The 23,058-nt window shown below is 33.3% G+C and overlaps 1 protein-coding gene across 9 annotated transcripts in view; it reads left to right on the top strand.

Moving 5' to 3' along the window:
* The window catches only part of CHL1 (cell adhesion molecule L1 like), a 195,940-nt gene that overhangs the window by 106,641 nt on the left and 66,241 nt on the right, over nucleotides 1-23,058 (top strand). For all 9 annotated transcript variants that reach the window (XM_077858043.1, XM_077858035.1, XM_077858038.1 and 6 more), the window contains 3 exons: nucleotides 11,520-11,705; nucleotides 15,802-15,907; nucleotides 19,097-19,284. In XM_077858043.1, coding sequence (XP_077714169.1) covers nucleotides 11,615-11,705; nucleotides 15,802-15,907; nucleotides 19,097-19,284 — 385 coding nt within the window. In that variant the 5' untranslated portion in view covers nucleotides 11,520-11,614. The remainder of the gene's footprint in view (nucleotides 1-11,519; nucleotides 11,706-15,801; nucleotides 15,908-19,096; nucleotides 19,285-23,058) is intronic.

The following is a 23,058-nucleotide window of genomic DNA, read 5'->3' as shown; positions in this document are numbered from 1 at the left end:
AAATTTCTCTTTACTACCTAGAAATATCACTTTGTATTTTATGATTTTAAAGGAATAGGATTGCTTTTTAGGATTTGTATAGTGTCAAGCTTAAAATTTCTAACATTCTGAGGTATTCATGTATCAATTAGATTATTTATAACAAAACTGCTTATGCCTTTCTTTTGAGTTTGAGTAAAGACATACCACTTGGACAATACTTAGACTGCAATTATGCATGAATTCTATTTCTTTCATATGCCCTATATTTCATTGATTACAGTTGATTTCCTTCATTATGTTTCACCTTAAAGTTTTGAATTGATGAGAGATATTTTTATAAACTCCAAATTTCAAAGGAAAAAAGAAGTCTGAAATTTAGTATACAACCTTTAGCATTTTTAACTGATAAATTGCTTTGGATTTTGCCTCAAAGACTGAAAAAGAAAATGTGAGGATGAAACAGAAGAACTTAAAAAAAATAGTAAATGGTTGTAAAATAGTATAATGATAGAAATAAAAAATGAGATACCCCAAACCTTGAACTGGTTATCTTCATAATACAGCTTTGTCTTCCCTGAAGGAATACATCAGTGTCTCTGGTTCATGTGTTTAATATTCACTAGAAATCGTTAATGATGCTGGCCCTCCTAGTTATGATAAGATCCTTAAGTGCCTATGATGATTAAAGAAAAATAAAACCACACTCAAGGACCATCCAGTACCAATTGTTGAGAGAGAGAGCAAGAGAGCAAGAGAGCGAGAGAGAGCATGTGTGTAGGTTGGGAGCGGGCAGCGGGCTAGGGAGAGAACAAATCCCAAGCAGGCTTCATAGTTTGCATGGAGACCATCTCGGGGCTTGATCTCACCACCCTGAGATCATGAACTGAGCCAAAATCAAGAATCAGACTCTTAATGACTAAGCCCCCCAGGCGCCCCAATGACTAGGTTTAAGGTTAATGGTGTGTCACTTTTTCAGATTTAAAAAGTTATCTTTTATGAGACAAGGCCTCCAAACAGGAGTTTATATGGCATGTAATGATTTCTTGATGTTTATTGGATCACAACCTAATCTCATTTGTTCATTTTTTTCCATCATTAGGTGCTTTTTGTAAATATTGGTAGTTTCTAAGACTCAGAGGAAGATGAACATTTATTTATTTTATTTTATTTTATTTTATTTTTAGTTTTTTAAAAATATTTTATTTATTTATTCATGAGAGACACAGAGAGAGAGACAGAGACAGAGACACAGGCAGAGGGAGAAGCAGGCTTCATGCAGGGAGCCCGACGTGGGACTCAATCCCGGGTCTACAGGATCACGCCCCGGGCCAAAGGCAGATGCTCAACCACTGAGCCACCCGGGCTACCCCCGAATATGAACAATTTAGTTCTTGCTCATAACCCAGCTACAGGTGTTATCTGACAAGGGTAGTCTTAGGCTGACGTTCCCCTAGATGAACAAAAATTTAGTAGCCATTAAGTGTACACATGTGCTTATACACATGTGGGTGCACACACATGCAGACAGTATACACACATTTATACTCTATTCTTTCAGCTCACTGGAGTCCCAGACATTAAAATGTTGAGGTTCTGTGATAGAACTCTGTAAGAAAGTTTCTCTAGTGGCAGATGTGGTGTTCTAGCTACAGGATTCACTATCCTTCCAACCGGAATCAGGAAAAAAACAATAAAAAAAAGTCTCATGTGTGAATGAGTGGAATCCTAAGCCTAGATTTGCAATGGAAGTGTCTGTAGGTGTAGGGCTTGCTTGATTATTATACCCTATTCATGAAAGGGTATTTGCGTGTGAACAAACATTTTTAGTGAATCCACCTATATACTGGATACCACTGGTTTGTCTGTGAAAAATTCTTCTAACATTAACAAGCCACCTGATATTTTGAAACATAAAGATAGCTGAAGCACTTGAGGTAGCTGGTTCTGCTACATTTAATGGGAAGTTTAGCAAAGTCCTAATTAAAACCTTTCAAATATTACCTAACCACACTATGTGGTGGAATAAAATTCAGTCACACCTACATAACTCACACAGTTTATGATGTAAGTATTCTAAAGTAAATTTTAGAAAATGTAATGCTTTGCTTCCATTGGCACTTGTTGGAACCACTAAAACCTGTGAATATAGCTGGCTTCAAATAGACACTGATAAAATTAATGAGATTTATTGAAAGTTTTTTTTCTGTTATCCTTCATTATTGCAACTAGCCTAGCAATATTCAGATCAATGTTTTACATATTCAGACCAACATTTTCTTTAATAAGTATGGCAGAAAATTTAATTTCTGAGTTATCTTTGGGTGAACAAGGGGAAAAGTGTTTTTTTTTTTTTGGAAAAGTGGTTTTTAAAGTTTTATTTACTTTCTACATTTTTGCAGAGTATATTCTTTTGTGAACATATGTATGAAATTCATATATTCAGAAAAATTTAGCAAGTATCTCATATATTTTAGGCAGGCACAGTAAGGGTAAATAAGATCTGGATCCTGCCTCAGGAAGTGGACAGTCTCTTACATATATGTGTATAAGCAGGTGCAAAAACAACTCTTGAGCCCTCATTTTAGTGTTATAATTACTGTGTGCTCATTAAAAGCATTTGGTTAATAGAGAAAAGTGGAAAACTTCATTAAAATCACCCCAAACTTAGGTATATTTTAAAAATGAGTTTTCTATTTTTTTAAAACTTAATTGTTATTTTGATTTGTATATAGAATTCTCTCACCGGTCATAATGGCTAAAATTAACAACTTAGGAAACAACATGCACTGGCAAGGATGTGGGAAAAGGGGAACCTTCTTATACTGTTGATGAGAATGCAAGCTGGTGCAGCTACTCTGGAAAACAGTGTGGAGGTTCCTCAAGAAGTTAAAAATAGACCCTATGACCCAGCAATTGTACTACTGGTTATTTACCCTAAAGATACAGATGTAGTGACACAACGGACACCTGCATCCCAGGGTTCATAGCAGCAATGTCCACAATAGCCAAACTGTGGTAGGAGCCATGATGTACATTGACAGATGAAAGGAGATATATATATATATACACACACAAAGCCATCAAAAAAATTAAATCTTGCCATTTGCAATGACATGGATGAAACTAGGGGGTATTAGGTTAAGTGAAATAAGTCAGAGAAAGGCAGTTATCATATGACCTCACTTGTATGTGGAATTTAAGAAACAAAACAGGATTTTAGGGGAAGAGAGGGAAAAATAAAACAAGATGAAATCAGAGAGGGAGACAAACCATAAGAGACTCTTAATCATAAGAAACAAACTGAGGGTGCTGGAGGGGAGGGGAGTGGGGGGACGGGGTAACTGGGTGATGGACATTAAGGAGGGCATGTGATGTAATGAGCACTGGGTTATTATATTAAGACTAATGAATCACTTCTACCTCTGAAACTAATAATAAATTATATGTTAATTAATTGAATTGAAATTTAAAAAATGACATGGCCTTAAAAATTTTACATGAGGTCAAATTAAAAAAAAAGTAGTTGTTGTAAACAAACATTATATATAATTTATTATGCTTTTTAAAAAAATTCCAAATTTCTTGCTTTTAATTTTTATCATTGATTTCCAAACTCAATGAAACATTTTCACATGTGTTTGTATTACTGGTCTATTAAAAAGGAATAAAGAAAAGAGCTTTTAATTTGTCTGGAAGTACTCCATTTCCTTTTTGAATTTTTTTATACTGAGCCAAGTTGAAATATATAAGGAATAAATAAAGAGGAAGTAAATAGAGGGAATATTACTTAATGACAGGAGAAAAGTAGAGAATGAGAAAAGAAATTCTACAAATTGAGCTTTGATCTAATTGCCAGCTGGATATCAATAGTTTATTTGTCAAAACTGTTCACAATCTTCTGTAATTATAGGTATTATGAAGTGGGGCTGGGAACAAGAAAAAGAAAAAGGATCCAAGAGGATGCTTTCTGTAAGAACTCATTTCCTGAAGTTAATCTTTGATTATACTTCAGAAATCTCTTATAGTCTCTTTCTCCCATATATTGCAGTTCTTAAGTTTTAGACAGTTTGTTGTTTGATAATTTTAGATGAGAATGTAATCCATGAATCCTTTCTTTCAAATTAGAAGTGATGGGCCCTTCCTGGTTGAGACAATTTTGAATGGTAAAGTTTTAGATTATTTAGTCTCAGGATTTTTTTTATCCCTGAAAATAATGTTCCATTAGAGTATTTTAACTTATTTTCCTAGGAAATATTCATTAAGATCTGATGGAATTAATCAGTAGAAAATTTTCCATAATTGCTTCATATATTTCTTATTTGATTAATTTGATGTATTTTATTATAGTTTTATTCTGATGGTCAATACACATCTTTAAATCTTGAAAATTATTTTTTTTCCAAATAGTTATCATTATAATAATTAAGAACAGTGATTCCAGAAACAGATTCCATTGTTTCTAGATTGACTTCCATTCCATTTAAGTTCAACTCAACATTTTATTTGTAAGACTTTGGGCATTTTGTGTCCCAGTTTCCCTATATTTAAATGGATCTCAATTGTTATGATATTAAACCTACATCATGAAGATGTGAGAATTAAACAAATTTTTCACAATGAAAAGCAATTATGGCACATAGAAATAGCTCAATAAATGTTAAAGGCTGATAACTATCACTGTTGATATTTCAGTTGTTATTTGTTGATGATGACTCATAAAGAAGTTTCTTCCACATGTGAATTTTGGTAAAAGTTACACACACACAAACACACAGAGAATTTCATAGTCAGAAAAGTTTATGAAATCCTAAATTAAGTAAATTTGTCTGCCTTTATATGCTAGTGTGCACTGAAAATTTTTCAAAGCTGCATAGAATAGTGTGTATAGCCTATCCCTGGCTTATTGACCACACAGCCTTTTTTAACTTACAGTTGAGTAGTGGAGACCCTTCAGGTAGGGCACTTCTTCATTGGGCAGGACTGTGCTGAACACTCGGGGTCATTTAGGGTCTCTGGTTCCTGCATTCCTGCATAGCAAATGCTAGTAGCACTCTCTAGACATTAAGACAACACAAACTGCCCCCACATAATACAAACATCAGCTATGGGGAGAGATACTACCCTCGTTGGGATCCAGTGGTTTGGGGGAATGCAAACAGGTTTTGCTTTCTTGTTAACTGGTCATCTGGAGTTCTCTAAGAATGAAGCTGATGGAATGCTTTTGGTGACCAAAAACTCCATAAAAGATTTGAAAGGTGATTAAACAGATTTATATATATGTAAAAATTAACTTCACGTAAATTTTGTGTGTTTTGTACATCTGTGTTTTCCTCAATTAAAAAAAAATTCCTTGGATGACCATCATTGGTATGTAAGGTGTGTTAGAAATGATTCAGAATTTGCCTTATATGTTGGGATGTGAGATCATTTTCTTCATCCCTGCAGTCAAGTGATCTTGAGTTTTGGTGTGTTTTTTTCTTTCTTTCTTTCTCTCCATTATAAAATAATTCGAATTAGATGTCATTGCAGCTTGCTACTTGGTAAGAATTTAAGATTCATAGGTAAATGAAGGGCAAAACAAACAAAATATTGATTATATTCAGTTATATTCCTATCAGAGCTCAACCACACTATATTGTGCTATTTAGTTAAATAAATGGTATTATTAATAATATTACTTTATCCAACATAATTATTAATTAAAGCTGACATTTTCCCAATAAAATCAATTTGCTTATAATAAAAATCTACATTTCTTTGATCTTCTGCAGGGAGGATAAATTAACACTCTAAGCAATTCTTTTGTCTTGTCACTTGGTGACATGAAACAGAGTTTTAATGGATATGGCCATAACATACAATATTTCCTTTGTTTTCAGAGGGAAAAGCCATTAACAGTTATTTCAGGATTACTGTGTTTATGACACTTGTAAATTGATTTATGGTATTAGCCAAGTAGACGATTGAACAAAAGCCTTTGAATTTCTTTGTGTTTATCCTTTCTCAGTTTCCAGGTGTTGAGTGATTCAGATCACACTTCAGGCTTATGGAAATGTGCTGGACTTCCTCCCCATAAGACCTAATTCTTGAATCAAGGGAATAGTTTACACTAGCTTGACAATCGCATGAAAAGGAGTTTTATAAAGGGACAGCCGAGGTCAGAGGGAAGTGAAGGTGACATCTATCCCATCATGAAAATGTCAAATAGCCTTATATAAGACACTTGCTCTTTGCAGCTTAGTGATTCTTAAGTCCTTTTAGTGTGAAGAGAAAATAAAATTTAAACAATTTCAAGTTATAGCACTGTCCCAGACTATTACACAAATCCATTGAGTTATTTTTAAAACTACAATTTGGATGTCAGTGTCATAATATATCCTTTCCTGCTGACTATAATAAAAGTTGCTGATCTATTTCAAGCTTCCTGAGTAGAAAAATGTTGTTTAATGATTTAGCACGCATGAAGTTAATTCCAATCTCTAGAATTCATAGTGGCTGAAACAACTTAATGCTGTTTCTTACTGAACAGGAATGTCAACACAGCACTTTTTGGGGGGCTGTTTACATTCCATGCCTTCTTTAGAAATGGCAGATGGCCTGTCGCTGACATGGCTACTTTGTGTAAGCTGCTGCCATGGAAATGAGAGTTTTAAAAATAGTGATCCTAAGAGTTGCTTTTTTTTTTTTTTTCTTTAGAGTTGCCTTGTTATATTTTCTCTTGAGAAATTTGACTTCAAAATGTTTGTGAATAATTATTGACAGAAGATGCCAAGGGTGTGAAAAATATCACTAAGATGAAATTTACTATCCCAGACTATCTACCTTTTTAAGCTGCTTTTGGTCCGTTCACTACACCATCAAATTTTATTCTTTTTACAGTAAAGTAATACTCTCTTTATTTTTGAATTCAGAAATAATGTATTTGTGGTAATCTACAAATTACTTAAAGGGAAAAAAAAGATTTGTAATACAATGAAACCATTAGAAAACCATAGTGTCAAATGTTTTGAGTCACTATGACAGCATTACTGTCAAGTATAAAAAACAAGTGGTTATTAGGAATGATTATTATCCAGAATATATCAACAATAGCAGGAGACCTTTACACTTACTTTAAAATAATGTGTGTTTCTGTTCGATTTAGAGGCACAGCATGTATACATAAATATAAATAATAGTCCAAAGTGACTGTGTACTCTTACCGTATTTTATGCTTTTTTGCCTTTCTGTACTCTATTAATGGAATTTAACAGAATCTAATGAAAACATTGTATAAAATCAGTGAATTAAGTATCAAAGCATGCCATCCAGAGGATGTACTATGGCTACCCAGGTGTAAGTAATTACTGTAAGTTGGGCTTATATTTCTTCCAAAAACATAAAGGAACAAATATTGCATTTAATTATGGACTTGTGCTGGATATGTAGAACACATACACTTTACATTCAAAGGGACCTCAAATTTTCTGAATATAGTTTAAACAGAAGAGGTCTGATAGCATGGTAGCCTTAAGAGAGACCTTCTGTTTTTTATTAAAGGTATACCAGGAGGTGCTGTCCACCTTTTGCTAAAGGAGTCTCCTTATCATACTGGATTATTTAGGCTTTTTTCTGATTTCAGCAGACTGAATTGCTACATTATAAATGTCTTTCTTATGAAAATGTTCAAACATAACTGAAGATACAGACGGTAGTATAAAGAATCTCCATATGTATCTATTATACAGCTACCACAATTATCAATATGGTAGGAATGCTTTTATTCTTTTCTTCCTATATCATTTAGCTATTTCTACATTTCGAATCATACTAAAGCAGATTGCTTTAACACAAGAAACATTTACTGTTGTTCCTAAGTCTACTGTGTTTTTAGGTGCATAGAGTAGGAAAAATATCTTTTCTCCTTCTATCCTTCTAGGTTCTTAGCTGGGTCTCTGTAGCAGAAGATAGGATGGTGTGAGAAAACCATACAAATCTATTTAATGTAAGTTTTATGTGACACAGTAGTCTTCAGAAGGAAATGAAGACCCGAAGAAGCATTTTTATGCTGGATTTTATGAAGAGCAGAAAGTTGTGGAAAATGTAATAGAACAAAAGGGGCCTGGGCTAAGTTTACTCAGCATGGAAACCCTAGAAAGACCTGCTTTTTTGGATGCATCTCAGTGTCCTTCCATCTTCAGAGATAAGAATGCTCCTTATCTCTGGTCTAAGGAAAGCATCTATCACAGGAGGATTTTAGACCTACTTCAGAAGAAGGTCAGGGTCCTTCTAGTGCCTGCCATTTCTAAAATTTCCCCAGCTTAACATATATCATATACCATGGCATGGTGTTTGGGGGTGGTGACCCTGAAACTTGTCAGATGGTTCTGCTGATTCTAAGCAGTCTGGACTAATGTGGGTCAGGCTGGCTCTTACGCCTGTGTTCAGCTGGCAGGTTGTCTGGGACTGGCTCTTCTAGAATGGCTGCCCTTTAATGTTTGGTGGTTGCTTGCCTACTGGATTATAGGCGGTGATGAAGTAATGTCTCTCATCTTTCAGCAGGCTAGCTGAGTGAAAACTGAGCAGGGTTTTAGAAAGAGAAAGAGAGACAGAGAGCAAAAATGTGCAATTCTTGAGGCCTAAGCTCAGACATCATTTTGTTGATCAAAGTCCAGCCAGATTCCAGAAGTGAGGAAATTGCTTCTTAGTGGGAGAACCTGTAAAGTTATATGCAAAGCACATGGAGACAAAGAGGTGAGAAGAAGTGAAGACTTTTGTCATCAATCTACACATCCCCCACCTTTAAAAAAATAGAGTATTTTAAAACAGTATCATTTCACCACTAAATAGTGAACTAGCTTTTATTTTTCATTGGATTCTGTAACTATATTAGAATACGTACAAATTAACCATATTCTTTTGATCAGAATATTATTACTGGAGGCTTTACTCTACTTATTTATCAGTAACAACAAAATCATCATCACTGTCACTATTAGTAGTAAATTTCATTTCTTCTTCTGTGCTAACCATGCATTACCTCACTTAACCTTCTTAAGTGCACTATAGGACTGAACTACTCTATTCCTTTGTAGAAATGAGCAAGAGAGGTTGGATAAACTTCCCAAGGCCGCATGGTAGTAAGTGATGGCTTTGAACTTATGATATTCTGTCTTATTTTTCATGTTCTTATGCGTTATGTATCACTGTCTTCTGTTCGCTGACCTGTGGGCTCTAGCATCTTTGCATGTACTTGGAAGTCCAGGTAAAATAGATGAAGGATAAGCCAACTCTCTTTTCTATTTCTTAAAGCAGAAGATGAATTTAAGTTAAGGGAATACATTGTTTCTAGACTTACTCCAGCAGAGCTATTTTCAAAACATCAGAGGGATCTTTGAGGTCATTTTATAGTATTAGTGATATATGCATATTAGACAATATTATTTGGGAGAATAACATACATGCCTGTCCATGTTTCTGTTGTGTCTCAGAAGCAGTGTGTTCCTAATCCTTACCATACTATCACACTAGACAAGCTAAGGCTTGGGTCAATTGGAAAGGGTCAATTGTATATGATACTATCTGTTTTCTTTTGAGTTAGATGTCACAGATGGTTTTCTTCTTTCCAAGGATGAGCTAGGATAGAAGGAAGATTAAATCCATGAAAATTCATTGATTCTTTTTTTAATCTGAGTTAATGTCATTAACATAAGCAATCAGACATCAGCTTTATGTGACTAGGTCTCAAAATATTTTAGTGTTATTTTGTACTTGCCTTGCTGTCATTTCCATCCTAAGTTCCGATAATTGCTTTTATCTTTGAGGTCTGGTGTGAGGCATTATATTCGTATTCTTTGAAGAAAGATAAATGGGAATATAATTTTATTGCTACCTTACTGTTGCAAAACAGAATTACTAAACAGTATGCCCTTTTGCATTCTGACAATGAAATTATGACTGACATTCCCTTTTTAATATGAAAGCTATTTTGGAGCTATCAACATCACCTAATGGAGTCTTGCTTGCAAGGAGTCACATTTTAACTTCCAGTGACTTTTATGTAACAGCCTCCTAACATATAAGTCTCAGGTAAATTGAAGCTAATCCCTGCAGGAGAATAGGTCAGACATAGAATTAACCATTCCATATTCTGGAAACTGTTGGTGTCATCAATGTTATGTCTCTTAATTTATAACCTTATTTTAAGCCAGGGGTTCAATGTGGCATCCTTTTATGGGAAAGAATTTCTCTCATCAAGACCATGTAGTTAAGACCATTAAATTCCTAAGTCAGATCATCACTATTGAACAATTCATGTCTGCAAGCTATTTTACTATGGCAATTGTAGTAACCATTGAATCACTAGCCTAAATCAAGAGATTAATTTTAATTGAGTCTGTAGTCACTTACTGAGCTATCTAGTGTTTGTATTTTCTATTTCACTATAGTTTGATGTATGAATCTGGAAATATGGTCACCTAAAAGCATCGTATTTTTCAAAGTCTTTCTCCTAACAAATAGAAGACAGGATCATTAAACAAATTTATGAAATGCCCTTAAAGAAATCAGTATTAAATATCAATGGGACAGAATATTAAGTAATAGATTACAGGTAAAGGATGACATATAACTATAAATAATGAATTGAAATGACTATTATCAAAGTGTTTCAAGAACAGAGAAGGGGAACTCCTAGGTGGTTCAGTTGGTTAAGCATCTGCCTTTGGCTCAGGTGATGATCTCAGGGTCCTGGGATCAAGCCTTGCCTCAGCCTCGCTGTTCAGCAGAGAATCTGCTTCTCCCTCTCTACCCCTCCTGGCTCGTGTCTTTTTCTCTTTCTTTCTCTCTCTCAAATGAAATAAATAAAATCTTTAAAAGAGAGAAAGAGAAGGAAAAAGAAAGTTCAAAGGAAAGATATTAATATTTTCTTCTGATTTTTCATCTTAGAATTCTCTTTATGGTTCAGTATCTCCCAACTGTGTATAAATGTGCAAAATTCAATTACTGTAGTTAAGCAATGTTCTGATTTTTATAAGTAATTTTTCCACACTTTGTTTTGTTGATTCGAATAATTTATTTTATCAAGAAAATATGTGTCAACGCAATGGTACATTTGAAAATATTTTTAATTACCAACGTAAGTTATTTTTCATTTAGGGAAATTTTCTAAGCCACACAAAGATAATTTTTTCCCAATTCCCATTTTTTATAGATGAGTCAATTGAGATCAGAGAAAGCAGAGTAAAGCCATTGCTCTAATTCAACATTTTGTGGGGGAAGAAGCAGGGAATGGGATTATTTTTCTTTATGATCCATACAGAACTTTTCTCAAAATAAAATATAAATAGCATTTTTGTCTCTTTATATTCTCAATATTATAAAAAATAGCAGAACAGCAGGCTTAGTTACTATTTTTAAATGTATAGTATTTTATACATATATGAAAAATGCCAAAGCATAATCTCTCCAAATAAAAGTTGAAGTTCAGAGTATATGAACTTAAAGTATATGTCATTTTGTTTTTCTTTCTTTTTTTCTTTCTTTTTTTTTTTTTTTAGTTTCCAGGTGTACTACGTTCTTCTCAGCTTTAAACCAAAAGTAGGAGGAGACATTACAATTTATTCTTCCTGAGTTGCCTCCATCCTGAAGAGCAATGGAGATGCTGTTGGGTGGAAGAGGATTAATCTTATCTCTAATTTGTTTCCTGTTAAAATTCTCCACAGCCATGGAAATACCACTTTCAGGTAAAAATGACAGCATTTAATACCTACTTTATGGAATTTCATATATGTGTTTTAATTTTTAAGTAGAATACTTGTAGATTGAGGATGTGATTTTTCTACCATATTTCTATTTATTTTCCAGCAGTCTATCATCAGAATTCATGATTGCCTTTTAAAAAATGTGGATGTCTTCTATTTGACTACTTGCTATAATTATTTTGCAGCTCAGGCTTTTTGCCTCTTATGCAAACTGAACATATAACAGGAAACATGACCTATAGATCAGGTGTTTTGCCATATAAAATATTCTTCAGTATTACCAACAGCTGTTACTTTTATGTACTTCATTGGCTTATTTTATGAAGTGTTATGATTCAGAAATTAATAGTTTAAACCAATTATGATAAAAAGGAACTGAATAATTTTGTATCTTTTTCAAAATGATTGTATATTTAAGAATGAAAACAATGAATTAAGAAAATATTAAAAAACCATTATTATACAACTGAAATATAAGATAACTATTCTGAAAATCTAAGCATTCCATAGCATGAGTTTATATCAAGAGGCTATTCAATGGTTTGATGGAAGTATATATCTTTACATACCTAAAAAATAACAGACAAAAAATGATACATTTACAAATGCAGTTTATGTAATACTGCACCAGCTTTGTAATGTAGATTTGGAGAATTTGTGTTATAAGGAGAGGGGATGTAAAATACCCTTGAAACGTTATTTAGATATTTTTTTCCATATGCTTCCTCTATTATCCCTGCTGTCTTTATCATATGTAATTTGGAAACTTATAATACAAGAGGCATTGCTTGTTTATTTGAATCTTAGCACTGGAAATGACCTTTGCACATTATCTAGGCTCTAGACAATTAGACTTGAGCTTAGCAAGTTAAATAAACATTAAGAGAAGTGCTAACTCTGAACTTAAATAATTCTTCTGAAGTACTTTATCTGAATGTGAATAGAAAAGGCAGTTAAGTCTCTGACTATATAGTATAATGTGTTTTTAAGCCATTATTCTGAGGGCCACCTTAAATTACTTCACATAGCAGTTTCACATCATACACTTTGGGCAGCCCTGCCCTTTAGTTCAGCCCTAAGTGAGAATCCCTTTCCATTGTCCTTGACAGATAGTCATGTTACTCTTTGAATATTTTTACTTCTTAAGGAATTCTATCTTATTTGTAGATGTACAGATTTAAAGTTCTCTTTAAATCAAGCTGAAATCTCCTAGCCTACCCACAATATAGATCAACCTAGTTGTAGACATTCAGGTCAAGAGCTGGAAATAATTCATCTTCAGTAGATTCTTTTGGTTTGAGTGTGCAGTACCAAATTAAGAGCAAAGTTCTTGGTGATACTTGTGGAAAAGGGGCTAATAATCTTACATTCCCCCTCCCATAGCAACAAAGATGCACTGGGATTCCTGATCTGATTCCTGACCATATTCTCTTAGAATATACGTTTTCTTTCCATCTTTTCTCATTTAGGTCATCAGTGGTAAAGAATTTGAAAGTTTATATTAATCCATGGCACACATTTTTATTCTGGCTGTCTCAATTACTTATGTACTTTCATGCTGCAATGTCCTTAGACAACAATTGTTATGAAATATTAATGACATGTTTTCAGAACAACTGAATATTATCCATTTATTTCAGTACTCTGGAGCACTCACTAGCAAATGCAACTAAGGCAGGTATCCAATTTGAATGTCAAGGAGTCTGGTGTGTTAGTAATTGGCCTAATTATGGAGGAAAAGATTTATAATGTAGAATATATATTCTTATAAACACTCAAAGGTTATTAGTTCCATTCCCTGAGTAATTAGTTATTGCCGAGACTTTACAACCTTAGCAAATTTAAGGAAGAGTAATGTTCTAATAAACAAGTTGTTCACAAGTTATTAGCTGATATCCTAGGGACTGTTGCTATTGTGCATTATCCTTCACCTTTTATAACTGTAATAAAATTTAAATAACATGAATTTGCAATAAGCTCAAGACTTGCTGTACTTAGAAATGTAGATATCAGAAATAAGGTAAATGTGCATGAAGGTATGGATGTGTTCTATGCATGTTCTTAAAGTGTTTGTGAATATCCCATGGATAAAGACTGAACTTGGACTAATGTACCTAAACTAGGAAAACTCAATGATCAGATTCATCAAGCCAATTTTTTTTTTAGAATTGGAAAGAGCTTTAAGTTACTATTCTGGCTATCAATGCTTAAAATGTGACCATGGACCTCTCAGGGTCCATGAAACAGTATTTTTTTTCTAAATGATTATTATATGTTACAAAATTATACATGGTTAAAAAGAAGCCATGGATAGGAGCACCTAGCTGGCTTAGTTGGTAGAGCAACTCTTGATTTCAGGATTGAGTTTGAGCCCTGCATTGCATGGTAATGATTACTTAAAGAAATTATTTATTTTATGTCTTAAAAAAGATTTTATTTATTCATAAGAAATACCGAGAGAAAGGCAGAGACATAAGCAGAGGGAGAAGCAGGCTCTCTGTGGGGAACCCGATGTGGGTCTGGATCCCAAGACCTCAGGATCACGCCCTGAGCCAAAAGCAGATGCTCAACCACTGAGCCCCCCAGGTGCCCCAAAATAAGATCTTTAAAAATAACACTATGGGTAAAACATTTTAGTAAAATAGAATATGAAAAATTCATTGATATGATTTCAGATTCCAAACTGTAATAAAGAAACTACTGCTATTATAGTTTGAGAAACTACCACTTGTTGAGTTTTGGTGTATCATCAGAAAGGATGATAAAATATCTCACCCTTTTTCAAATACATACCTGTGTAAAGCTAGATTTTCTTCATATATTTAAGAAGAACAACTTTTGGAACAGATTAAATGTGTAGATGTGAGAATCCAGCTGCCTTCTATGAAGATATTAGAAATTTGCTATGATGTAAAAAAATGCCACTGTTCTCATATTTTGTGTTCTTGATAAAATAGATATTTTAACAAAGAAGGCTATTTAAAATGGATTAATACATGTTTTTTGAAGGTTTCTCAGTTTTTGCACAATTCAATTAAAAAATGGGTGGAAGACATGAACATTCTCCAAAGACTTAGAGATGGCCAACAGACACATAAAACAGTGCTCAACATCACTAATTATTGGGGAAATGCAAATTAAAACCACAATGAGTTATCACTTCATATCTGTCAGAATGGCTAAAATTCAAAACTGAAGAAACAACACATGTTGGCTGCGGAGAAAAAAGAACCCTTGTATGCGATTGTTGGGAATGCAACCTTATGCAGCCACTGTGGAAAACAGTATGGAGTTTCCTCAAAAAAGTCAAAAATATAATTACTATATGATCCAGCAACTCCACTATTGGGTATTTACCCAAAAAGTACAATAACACTAATTAGAAAAGATATATGCACCCCTGTGTTTATTGCTGCCAAATTATGGAAACACCCCAAAGTGTCCATTGATAGGTGAATGAAGAATTTATGTATATATATTGTATACACACACACACATATACACAATAGTATATTATTCAGCCAAAAAGAGTGAAATCTTGCCATTTATAATGACATAGATGGTTCTAGAGGTTATAGGCTAAGTGAAAGAAGTCAATCAGAGAAAAACAAATACCATATGATATCACACATATGTAGAATTTAAGAAAGAAAACAAAGAAAAAAAGAGACAAACCAAAACATAGACTCTTAACCATAGAGAACAAATGAATGGTTACCAGATGAGTGGTGGGTGGGGGGATGAGTAAAATAGATGAAGAGAATTAAGAGTACACTTATCACGAACACTGAGTATTGCAAAGAATTGTTGAATCATTATATTGTACACCTGAAACTAATAAGCACTGTATGTTGACTACACTGGCATAAAAAACATGACCCAAGGGCAAACCTCAAAAATTAATTAATAAAATACATTTTTCAAAGACAAAGTCAGATTTGTTCTGTAATTTTCACTTTTTTATAGTTCTTTTATGTATCAATATAGAGAGCATGTTTCAAGTGTTTCTATTATGGCTAAATTAAACTCACCTAGTTTTTGTAGATCATATTCTTTAAATACATATTTTGATATTTAGTTCAGCAGGTTCCAACAATTGTAAAACAGTCAAAAGTGCAAGTTGCCTTTCCCTTTGATGAATATTTTCAAATTGAATGTGAAGCTAAAGGAAATCCAGAACCAACGTGAGTATTCTTTCAAATGAAATAATTGTTTAAATATATGTAATCTTTTAAAAATTTCTTTGTACTCTATTATAAGCTTGTGGAACTATAAATCTTGAAGGTTAAGACTTGCCAAAAGAATGATAGCATGTTAGCAATGTTAATGAAAATAAAGTTTGGTTATTTTCCATATGTTCTTCTACAGGTCGAAATTATTTTTATCATAAAATAGATTGCCTTATGTTAAATACTTAGCATAGGTTTTGGCACTGTGGAAATATTCAATAATTCCTTACATTACAAGTGAACAACATAGCCAAAACCCAGAAGATCCTTAGTTCTACTTAATGAAAGTTAGCATTTGTTAATCCAAAATTTAATACATTGATAAATGACATTCAATACATATGTATTATTTCAGGTCTAAAATGTGACACATATTTTTAATGTGACACATATCTTATTCAGTGAATAGGTTATTAGTTGATATTTTTAAAATTATCATAGAAATATTTAGTCATCCTGAATGCTATCTGTATGATATTTTGTTATCTAGTATTTTACTAATTAAATAATTGTTACTGGGGTGATCACGATCAGTGATGAAGTATTTTCAAAATTCTTCCAATACTTTGGAAGGGAGAAAGAAATGTGTGTGCATTGGGAATGAGGAGAAAGAAGCTGTAGGGAGAAGTCTAGATTTTAATGTAGGTGATCCTAAAATGGGCAGCTAAGCTACATACTTGTACTGATTCACTTAATTCTTTTATATTTACTAAGAAGATATATATTTAATGAAAATTAATTACTTGGAATTTTACTGTGGCTGACATTATTGCTTGATAATTTGATATTTTAAAAATCATTCTTTAAAAAAATAAAAAATCACCCTTAGTGAATCATGTTAATGATTCATGTTTAACATGTTGACATGTTAAATTATCAATATTATCTGTATTTTACCAAATGGAATATGTTGAGTTAGTATATATAAATGTGGATAGAATTATAAGAAGAAGATTTAGTCAATTATTATGGCTGGATCAATAATATATATATTAATAGTAATGAACTGAATTATTATATCAAAAGATAATACCCTACAATCATCAGGGATGATTAATGATCAAAAATATCTCTTATGTCTGTAACCAGTACAAATTTAATTATGAAATAACTGCTAGCATTTACAATAAATTCAGAAAAAAAGATAGAATGCCTTCTGGTATCACTGTTACTTATTTTAGTAGAGCCATGTCCAATATAATTATGTAAGAAAATAAAATCTATATATATATGAGAAAATATGATTAATATGATGATGATGATGATTATTATTATATAATTTGTTATTCTGTCCACTATGCAAAAACAAGATTTGATAAATACAAAGGGTTACATTGAAGTTGTTGATTATAAATTAATTTAAAAATTAAAAAATAAATTCAATAAAACGTAATTGGATGGCCATATAGGCAGTTAGAAAATAATTGGGAATCAAGAAGAAGAAAATATCCCATCATAATAGCAAGAGGAAAAAAGTCCTCAGTCTTACCAATTAGTATTAGCAACATCAACAAAAACAGTGTCAGATACTATGTAACAAGAACTATGTAGTATTTAAATCGGGGGTGGTGTTTATAAAATTCTACCTAGAATCAGGAAAGAAGATTTAAATGAATGAAAAGACATAACATATTGCCAAGTGGAAATGTTTAATTCTGTATAGGTGAATTGATCCCAGTCAACATACTGGAATTTGAAAGAATAGATTCTCTGTGTTCTTTGTAAGTAAAGCTGATACAATATAAAACACATGGAAAGAGAAGACAAAAGAAATAGTGTGAGGGGAAGGCAGGCATGTTCCTAACAAAAATATGTGTCCCATAAAGGTTTGTTATTCCTGGTGAAATAATGTTCAGTTTAGTATAAGAATATGGTGTCCTAACACATTCCACAATTTTCATTGATAATTCATATATGAAATGCTGAATAAAATCAAATTGGAAAGTCATTACTGGATTGATAAGATTTTTTTTAAATGCTTTTTACAGCCTCATTCACAGAAATGATATGGTGGCATACTGGGGTGGGAATTTAACTACACGTATTTTTTTCTGTAATACAATTCTGCAACATTTATCAACATCTATAAAAATTTTCTTATGTTATTGGTCTATCAGTCTTACTTTTAATAGCTTGATCTAATGAAATATTTGGATAAGTACCAAAAAATAAATATGTTAAGGTTGTTTACCACAATTTGTTTGTAAAAGGGGAAAAATGCAAATCATTAAGTAACTTAAACAATAATCATATGACAGAAGATAATGTTGTCATAGAAACTGTCTTTAGTAGCATTGTAACAATTGGAAAAACTCAATTTTCAAAATTTTATATTTTTTTGTGATCTCAAATCCATTATTGTCTAAAAATGTAGGTAGGAAATATGACCACATTTAATAGTTCTTGTTTGTTTTATAATTTTGAACAAGCTCTTCACATACATACATGATGTGATGACATGTTATATGTTTTTAGATTTAGTAATCTTCAAAGTATTAGTAAAATACCTTTCCAATTAAAAAAGTTAAAAAACTTAGAACAGAACCTATCTTCAATTTGTTTTCTCCGTTATTACAGTTTCTTTATGGCTTGGTCTTAGTTCAGTGTGCTATAACAAAAATGGCACAGACTTGGTGGTTTAAACAACAAATGTACATTTGTCACACAGTTCTGGAGGTTGGGCTGACCAAGATCAAGGCCCGGGTTGATTTGGTGTCTGATGAGGAGGACCTGTTTCCTGGTTCATAGACAGCTGTTTTCTGCCTGTAACTTAACATGGCAGAAAAGGACAAAAATGCTCTCCTTCATGAGGATGCTAACCCCATTCGTGGGAACCCCACCCTCCTGATCTGATCACCTCCCCAGTTCTACACCTCCAGCTAATCTTACTTTAGGGATTGGGCTTCAACATATGAATTCGAAGGAGACATGAACATTCAGTCTGTAACAACTTGTAAGCTTTCTCAGACTCTACTGAGACTTTTTTGTCTATTATATAGTCAATTAAAAATATAGTTTTTTACCATCAAATGTCTTGGTTTTGTCAAAAATGACATTTTTGTTGTGCATTTTGTTGTCACCGCTTTAAAATTAAGAGATACATTCTGATTTTTCAGGGTTGTTGACTTGAGTTTTATCTTACAGGTTTGCATGGACTAAGGATGACAAGCCTTTTGATCTCTCTGACTCTCGGATAATTGTGTCTAACAACTCAGGAACCTTTAAGATCCCAAATGAGGGGCACATATCTCACTTTCAAGGGAAATATCGCTGCTTTGCTTCTAATAAACTGGGAGTTGCTATGTCAGAAGAAATAGAATTTATAGTTCCAAGTAAGTGTTGCAATGGAGATTTCACTCTACAGATGTTTCAGGGTTGAGCACAATAATGACACATTCTTATGTTAATTACCAGCTTATATATGCCTTATATTTCACTTATAAGTGAAATTATCCTGTAGATCTTGATATTTAAAAGTGGATGATTTTTTAAAAAGATTTATTTATTTGTTTGAGAGAGAGAGAGCGAGAGAGAGAGAGTGAGAGCTTAAGTGAGAGGATTGGCAGAAGAAGAGAATATCAAGTAGACTCCAGACTGTGTGGAGCCCAACTAGAAGACTGATCTCATGACCCTGTGTTCATACCCTGAGCTGAAACCAAGAGTCAGATGCTCAACTGAACCACCCAGGCACCTCAAAAGTGAATGATCTTTGAAAGCTACCTAATTTTGCTGTGTTTCAGTATTCTTATATCTAACATAGGGTGGAGAGGGGAAACCAGCATCTGCTTTGCCTTATAGGATGAGAATTAAGTTAAATACATTGGTTGGATGTGGCTAAATTATAGTTCAGTAACAAGTATTTTCCAGGCCCCTGTGTTTGTTCCCTGATCACGCAGTTGACTTTGGGCCTGGCAGCTTTGCAGGACAGATGTTCTGTTCCCTATGCAGCCTCTTAGAGGTCCAGGCTGATGAAGATGGCATCATCTTGTAGCTGTAGCATGCATGTAGCAACTGATGCCACATGGGTCAGAGTTTGAGGCAGAGAGCATGAAAAATTACTTCCAACAAGAAACTGTACAGGCAATTTCTACTCATAGTTTGTTTTGTGGGGGCAAAGCAAATTGTGTGTAGCCCTACTTAACTTCAGTAATACGAAGGCCCATTAGGAGAGGAGAACCAGCAATTAGTATATATTAGCAATGTTTTCCATAAATAATCATGGAAAACTATAAATGATTTACTGTGAAGGGTGTTTTTTATCAGTAACTATGATGAAGATTAAGAGAATTCCTCATTAGCATATATTGCCTGTGTAGCATGGGATCTCTGGTGACCAGATTCCACTTTTGGTCTCTTATTTTCCCTAATCTTAACATATCCAGGATTACATGACTAACTAAAATCTTTACTGAGTAAATTCTTATGTAGAACACTGCCAACAGCTTCTCTTTGGTAATTTCTTCCTGTATACTTGTAGACACTGGAGAGTCTCAAAGTCACAGACCTTCCAGGATGTGGATGCTTTATGCTGGGGGTGGCTGGGGCCGGTCAGTATATACACAAATCTTAGAAAAACACATACTGAAAAATATGTGTGTCTTATCCTAAAAATTGGGACAGGTAACTGGAGTGAAATTACAATATAAAATTCTCACATTATTCTAGGAGAGAGAAGATAGATCAAATTTAGAGTATTACAAGTAAAGTCTGCATCTTAAGATTCATAAAGCAATTACATTAAAAGTGTAGAATAAGAGATGAATGATTAACAGACTGTGTTGTTTGAGGGAGAAAAAGAAAAAAAGTAAGAAATGTGAGAAAAAGAAAGAAAAAAACTATGCAAATACAAATATATGATTAATTGAAGATGAAAGTAAATAGACTAAATGCTTCAAGTGTTTTTTGTTTTGTTTTGTTTTTTGAGAAAGATATAAATTGTTTACTGCATAACACATCTAAATCATAAAGCTACAGAATTGTTGAGACTAAACAATGGAAAAGATGTTCTAGATAAATGAGATTCAGAGCAAAATAGGAATATCTGAATTAATTATCAGTCAAAACAATTTATTTTTAAAAGGCTTCTTGAAGATTAATTCCCTAGGCATATGTAATATTGAAATATATAAAACAAAAATAAATTACAAGTGGAAGTGGACACATCTATCATAATAATGAGAGATATTAACAAATGTATTTCATATTTTGGTAGTTTAAGCAGAGAAAACAACTGTAGGTCTGTGGAAGATTTAAAGAACCTACATATAAGGTCCATTTAATGAACATATAGAGAACATTGTACCTAAACCTGCAGAATGCTTTTTTTTCAATACTTGATGACATGTTAGCTATGAAGTAAATATGACCCAAGGGCATTTAAATTAGAAATCAATAATAAAAACAAAATTAGAGAAGTCTTATATCCTTGAAAATTAATAAATAGATGTCTAAGTAACTCATAGGTCAAATAAGAAATGGCAAAAGAAAATAGAACATTATTTTGAAGTGACAGTAGTTGAAATTCTACATAACAGAACATGCTTGAAGCAGGTAAAGCATTATTTAGAGGGATATTTTTCATCCTAGAAACATACAATAGAAAATGAGAAATGATGAAAATTAATGATCTAAGCTTTTTAGGTAACATGCTTTTAAGATGAAAATGCATGAGCTGGGATGCCTGAGTGGTTTAGCAGTTGAGCTCCTGTCTTTGGCTTGGAGCGTGGTCCCGGTCCCGGAATGGAGTCCCACATCGGGCTCCCAGGGAGGAGCCTGCTTATCCTTCTATGTCTCTCATGAATTAAAAAAAAGAAATAAATAACTCTAAAAAATAAAAAAAAAAAAAGAAAATGCATGAGCTAACTTAAGGTAACATGATAAATTCAAAAGAGATTGAAGGGATAAAATAATAACAGAAGCAGAAAATAAATCCAACAAGCAGATGTGAAACCTTTGTAGTTGAAAAATACACACATTTATTGAAAAATATTTTAAAAGATCTAGATAAATAGAAAAAATATCTTTTTCTTGAATTTGAAGACTCAGTAAAGTTAAAATGCCAAGTCTCCAAGACTTGATATATAGAATAATTGAAATCCAAATCTTTAATTTGTTTTTGATCTGTTTGTGGAATGTAACCAGCTGATTCACAATATATTTGAGGAGCAGAGGGCAGAATTTGGTAGAAACTTCCTTATCAGATGACAAGGCTCAATGTAAAACTTTAGTAATTAAGCCACTATGGCTTTACACAGGGTTAGATAGATAGAACAGCATAGAGAAGCCAGAAACAAACCCTTGTTCATATGAAAGCACTATGGAAACACTAGTGTAGATTCCTTCCCCTCTCTTGCTCCTTCACTCTCTCTCTTTTCCTCCCTCTTTCTCTCTTCTTCTCTTTCCCTCCCTCCTTCCCTCTGCCTGTCTGCCTTCCTTCCTTCCTTCCAAACAAAATGGGGTGGAACAACTGATTGTCCATGTAAAGACACATTTATTTGGAGTCTTATACCACATAATATAAAAAAAAATCCATTTCAAGTGGATTGAACTTTGAAAGGCAAAAAATGTTTTTTAAAAATTAGAAAATGGGAGTGCCCGGGTGGCTCAGTCCTTTAAGCATCTGCCTTCAGCTCAGGTCATGATCCCAGAGTTTCAGGGTTGAGCTTCCTTATATCAGACTCCTTGCTCAATGGGGAGTCAGCTTCTCCTTCTGTCTGCTACTCTCCCTGTTTGTGCTCTCTGTCAAAAAATAAATAAAATCTTTTTTTAAAAATTAGAAAATGATTTGAACAGTGTATTTATAGTAGAGAAGTTTTCTTAAATAAGACATATTGATGCTCTGTTAAGGAAATCACTAAGGATTGTTTCACTACATTTGATTTTTAGAGCGCTTTTTATCAAAAGACCTCAGGAAGAAGAGATAAGCTACAACCTAGAGGGGAAAAAAATCATTGCCAATGACTGTAACTAAAAATAATGTTATGCTCTGGGAAATTAACAAGGGGTAATGGAAGGGGAAGTGGGCAAGGGGATAGAGTGACTGGGTGACGGGCACTGATGGGGGCACCTGCTGGGATGAGCACTGGGTGTTATACTATATGTTGGCA

Source organism: Canis aureus, chromosome 19 (assembly GCF_053574225.1).
Source record: "Canis aureus isolate CA01 chromosome 19, VMU_Caureus_v.1.0, whole genome shotgun sequence".
In the NCBI taxonomy this organism is placed as follows: Eukaryota; Metazoa; Chordata; class Mammalia; order Carnivora; family Canidae; genus Canis; species Canis aureus.
This window is presented reverse-complemented; position numbering and strand designations above follow the sequence as displayed.